Raw genomic sequence first — 5,712 nt, 5'->3', positions numbered from 1 at the left:
TGTTTCATTTCTTTTCTTCAGGTAGTTTTGTTAGGCAGCCATTAGCAGGGAGCTGCTGATTCCGACGGTCGCCATGGCTGGGTCAGGACTCCCTGACTTATTTTTCTTTTGGCCAAGGTTCCAACTCTGTTTTGGTTTGTATTATTTTTAACCAGCACACTAATTATTTCTTTGTTCCATTTCAAGACACAGGGTTTCATTTATTTGAACAATTTTATGTTTGGTGTCCAGTTTTTGTTATTGTCCCCCTCCCTCACCCCTAGACTTTAGCCAGGTTACTCCCAGGGGACGTAACACTGCTGTTGACACCAGTGAAAAACAAATCATTGGGGGGGAAAAAAAAAAAAGTTGTGTGCGCTGTCTTGTGGCTTCCAGATGACCCCATTAACATTAAAATGCCTAGGATAGACAAGTGCACACAAAAAAAAAAAAAAGTCTAAATGGTGAGACCAAAAGATGATCTGCGGTGTTGCAAGATACAATTGTGTGTGTTTACCTATAACTCCAAACATAAGTTTTACATGTTGTCTGCTGTGTGTTTCCATTTTAGCAAAGTATAACTGCAATAACGGATTAGTTATAACTTTAGGATTTTTTTTCACATTTTTTATATTTAAAACAAGTTAAAAAGGTGTAGGCCAAGGGTGGGCAAATTATGACCTGGGGGCCACATGCGGTCCATTAAGCTATTTGATCTGGCCCATAAAACTGGAATAAATTACACTGATGACGATGTTTTATTTTCCCCTTGCTTTGGAAGATTTTGTTTTTTTGACTGTAGTTTGCATTTTGATTTGCTTTTTTGTTAGTTATTTCAACACCACATGAACACAGCATTTATCAAAGCTTTCCTTTAGAGATCAATCCATCAGTACAACTGGCACTGAAATGTAAACAAAGTCCCAATTTTGATAATCATGTTTTTCTCCAGATTCTCTGAGGTTATTCACCAAAAACCTCCTGGTTCAGCCATTCTGTCAACGTTTAGAGCCTTTTGTGGCTAACAAGTCAAAGTGTGCCCACATCTGGTGTAGACCAGGATTTTCCAAAAGAATGCACGACTCCAACCTCCAAGACCTGAAATTGTGATCTCCCTCTGCAGTTTTCCCCTAAAATACCAGTTCAAATCTTTCAAAATGTGTGGAAAAGAAACGATCTCTATAGGTAGAAATTTCTATAGGCTAATGTTGATTCAAATTTTGCTTTCCAAGTGAACATTTTTTTCCAGTTATGTGACTAAAAAACAGACAACACAAAAGGGAAGCCAGTCCTTCTAAACTGACTGTTTAAGATAGAAGAAAAGAGGGTGAGAGATAAAGAAAATGCCAGTTTTTGAAAAGCAAATAATCAGATTCTGGCCTAGCCATCCCTCAAGATAATAAACCACCAAATGTGTCTGATATTTGAACCACTGAGTTCTTCCAGAGGCAGACGAGGGTTAGATGTGCCACATCTGTTTTTCCTCTCTCCCCTGCTGTCATTGTAACAGGACCACTTTCTGGTGGCTATTTGTAAAATTTGTACATGGAAATTCAAAATGAGATTTAGAAACACACACCTGTGTGTGCACACACAAGCAAACTCACAATCACACCTAAATCTACCTGGAAACAGATGTTGTGTTCTTGTAAAGTCTCATTTACAGCATTGACCGGCCAGCTGGAAATGGATAGATATTGAGCAGAAGAGCCTCTGCCATGTTTGCCAGAGTGAGAAGCTGCTGGTCTCCCACTGTCTCTACAAACAACTAAACTCTCCTGCCCACACCACAATCACACCGCCACAAGGGCTCCTTCTATCTCCTTTATCATACAGTACGGTTAACGGGTTGGTAACAATTACAAAGATTTAAAAACTTTCAGAGGGAGTTTAAAAAAAGAACCCCTTTCAAAACAAAAGTGATTGCATATGCCAAACCTATACACAATATTCCTATATGAAATAATAAAGAAATTCCCTCACATCATGGTGCCAAAATTTGCTATTAAATTTCACTAATATTGACATACATTACATTTTCATAGCAGCAAATTCAGACTTTCATAGATCAGTGCTTCTGATTGTTCTTGAAAGAGAAAATCTCAAAAACTCCAATCTTCAGCAAAGCCTTTAAAGACCCACTCCAACGGAAATTGTGTGTTTAGTGTTTTTTTTTTTTGTTGTTCTTTTGGCACGTGTCTCACAATAATTTAAGAATAACATTGTTTTTGAGTATTTCTTTATTCAAATTGAAATGAATCAGGAGCAGATTAAAATGAAAACACACTCAGTTGTGATGCAGCAACTAAAATGGGCGGGGCAGACTCTTCCTGCTCCACTCCATTCCGATACATCTCCTTGCAGACAAATACATTTATTAATACCTTAATTTTCCTGATCTGAGCTGGCATCAAAACTGTACGGCTGGATAGCTCAAATATTATTATATGTTTTTGTTGCACAGCTAATGCTAACTTATTGTTGTGAGGGGCTGTAGCTAGAGTAAGAGTAAACAAGGGGATGATGGGATATCAGCTTAGGCTTACTTTTGCACCATGACTGTATAAAAGAAGTGAACTGAGTGACCCCTCTCCCATTGGATTCCAAATAGGAAGTACCCGCTGGTCACAAAAAGCTGAAATCCTGCAGACTTCTTCTACACAATTATTATACTTTTCTGAATAACCATTTTTTCTCTGATATCTTTTATAACATCTTCTAGCTATTTTTTTTTAATATTTTTTTTCTTTTTCACAAGTTATTTATGTGATAATTTAACCAATCACGTGGTGGCCTTGCGTAGAATGTTTAAGGTGTTTGACAGATTCTCCCTATAGTCCGCTTTCAGTGGAAGGGGTGTGGCCTTTTAACATCCTGATTGTGGAGAATGTTAGCCATAGAAATGTAGACTCAATCCACAGACTTATCACAGTTTTCTGAGAATGTTTGGTTCCATCATCGCGATGGACATTTCACAGTAAAATGAGGACTGAATTGATTTATTTCATCAGGTTGGAACTGGAATCAAGTCATTTTCTTCAGATGACATCACACTCACGTTCTTATATAGTCAATGTTCCATACTAACGGTCCCGCCCACGACTCACAGGCGAATTTCTGATGGGCTCCTGCTGCTCTGCAACAATATGTCTTAGAAAACTTTTTGATTTTGGCTAAAAACAGCATAATCATAATTAAGAGAAAGTTGGAGTGGGACTTTAAACAAAATGTAGCTGAGACACCTGTGTGTAATTGCTCATATTACCTCCTCACGCAGCTTTTCTTAGGTTTGGTAGAGCTGTTACACTCATAAGAGGAGACAGCAGAGCACATAAAAGGAGTTGCTGAGAGAAAAAAAAATACCCCCTACTGGCTTGCAGGTAAACACTCTAAAACAAAGCAAGACTTCCTTTTAATACACCAAAAAGGTAGAAGAAAAACTCTGGCAGCCATGACCTATATACCCCAACAGAATCAACAAACTAAGCAGGAAAAAAAGAGAAAGTTTTAAGCTGTGTGGCTCAACAAAGAAAACGTGACACTAATTGGACCAGTTAGTTTGTTTCATTCGGTAGAGATTAGTTTAAATTGTTTAACTTATTTCTTTTTAGGTCCAAATTTACTTGAAATAATGATTAAAAGGAAGTCTTGCATAGAGCAATACAGTCTGGGTATTATTCTAATGAATACAATCCAGTTATTGTTTTCCTAAATTACTGGAATAAACAGTAAATGAATACCCAATATGCACTGCAACTTGAAACTATAGCTGTCTGGTTATAGCATGCAAGTGGAGCTGTTTTCAGTAGATTGCCGGAAAATTGGAATTAAATGTTTCAGTTGGATTGCAAAAATTATTGATCAGGATGGTAATTCATTTAGACCTCATAAAATATGAAGATGTATCTCTCAAACGTGTATCAATGGAGAGAAAAAAGTATGCTTTCATGCATTCAAAGAGGCAGGGCTGCTTCAAACACCTCTCATCTGGTCTCATCTTTATACCAGGAATTTTCCTTTTAAATGTAATGCACAAAGACAGATCCTCTCACTGGCAAAAAATATAGCATTGAAAGCCAGCATGTTTTCTCCTAATCCTTTACAAATGTCACCATAGTTACCACAGAGTGCAAATGAAAACACACACACACAGACAAAAATGAATTGAGAATGTGGCTATAGACAGACCTGTAAACCAGAGTGTCATCCCCAGAGCTGTTGTACTGGACCTGGAACATCCTGACTCCAGATGTCGGGGTTTGACTGCTCCATCTAATGAGGGCAGAGTTTCCTGTCAGTTCCACCAATGAGACCCTCCTGTCTGCCCCTCTTGTCTCGTTGTTGGGCAGGGAAACCTTTGAGGAGGTCAGGATGTCAGAGAGAGCCGGCTCGGAAGAAGGATCTCGGCTGCGGCTGGTGCTGTTTGCCAGATGAGGCACTGCAGTGACAACCACTTCCACTCTTCCCGTGGATTCGCCAGCAGCGTTGGAGGCGATACAAGTGAAGTTTCCAGAATCCTTTTGGGATGTGACATTGATCTCCAGACTTCCATTAGGGAAAACTAAAGTTCTGTCGATTTGAATAAAAACAAACATATCATTAAACAACCCTTTGGTTTTTCATTTCATTCTATCAGCTGTATTACACAGTGTCCCCATTAAAAGGTCTATAATTGGGAACAAAACCAATGCTGTTTAGCTGTAACCCAATGAAACACATTTTCTAAACATTGTTTCTACCAGAAAGACTTTTTAAAAATGGTGATGCTAAGTTGACGGGGGTGTAACGATTACCCAGGACTCACAAAATCCAGTGCAGCCGCCGGAGCGTTCTAGCTACGGCAGATGACCCACACTGGCTACGGGTGGCCGCAGTCCGGCTGCAGCCACAGGCTCTGCTGCTGACCTCACTCCAAACTCACAAAGGTTCAAGCAATAACCCCCCATTTATATAGGAAGTAATGGTAAACAAAACCCTCATTCCTCAATGATTTTGGGTTAAAGGAGCGATATGAAGCTCTACCACGCACTTTGTAAGCGGAAATTAAGTAACATTTACACCACTGTGAAAACATAGTGAGCAATGAGATATATAACTCATTGATAGTGAGTATAGAAGAAAATAGGTTTAATTTAAAAAATGTATCAGATGCATTTTTCACTTGCTCACATGATTTCTGGTTTAGGTTGTTTTATTTGACAAAAAGTGCTCTGGCTCGCTCTGGGTGTCCAAATCTGTTTTGTTGGCTTTAAATTTTGGCCTGAGCGTCAGGTAGACCAAACTGGAAATGACTGGACTGGATGCTGTGTGAGTGCCTCTCACACTTCTCAAGTTACGCAAAGATTCCGTCGGCTGCACCAGAGCCAGACTGGATCCAGTGTGAGCTCAGGGTTAATCGATAAATTGATTTCTCCAACCAGATCAATTTGTCTGAGGCAAGTTCTTCATAGAATCAAACTGAATTGACCTATACAATTCTAAAATTATTTCAAAATGAAACAAATTGGTTATAACTGATTCACACATTTGATATCCGCAAAAAAACTCAAGCCAAAATTAAAGTCTTTTGTGTGGAAACACTTTTAATTTTTTCTGTCCCCTCAGTTTAATGACAATCTTGGGGTTCAACATTTTTCTGTGATCAAAACACAAGCAGAAGGACCGCTTTACTGACTACTTTAACAAGCAGGTCCTAAAATAGATAAACTGTGGCACTGATTCCACAAGCATATA

General features: G+C 38.8%; 1 protein-coding gene across 2 annotated transcripts in view; it reads right to left on the bottom strand.

Annotated features, from left to right (window-relative positions):
* The window catches only part of zgc:172282 (leucine-rich repeat and fibronectin type III domain-containing protein 1-like protein), a 161,699-nt gene that overhangs the window by 55,466 nt on the left and 100,521 nt on the right, over nt 1-5,712 (bottom strand). For both annotated transcript variants that reach the window (XM_024277816.2, XM_024277814.2), the window contains exon 8: nt 4,168-4,548. In XM_024277816.2, coding sequence (XP_024133584.1) covers nt 4,168-4,548 — 381 coding nt within the window. The remainder of the gene's footprint in view (nt 1-4,167; nt 4,549-5,712) is intronic.

The sequence above is a fragment of the Oryzias melastigma genome, linkage group LG13 (assembly GCF_002922805.2).
Source record: "Oryzias melastigma strain HK-1 linkage group LG13, ASM292280v2, whole genome shotgun sequence".
Classification (NCBI taxonomy): Eukaryota; Metazoa; Chordata; class Actinopteri; order Beloniformes; family Adrianichthyidae; genus Oryzias; species Oryzias melastigma.
This window is presented reverse-complemented; position numbering and strand designations above follow the sequence as displayed.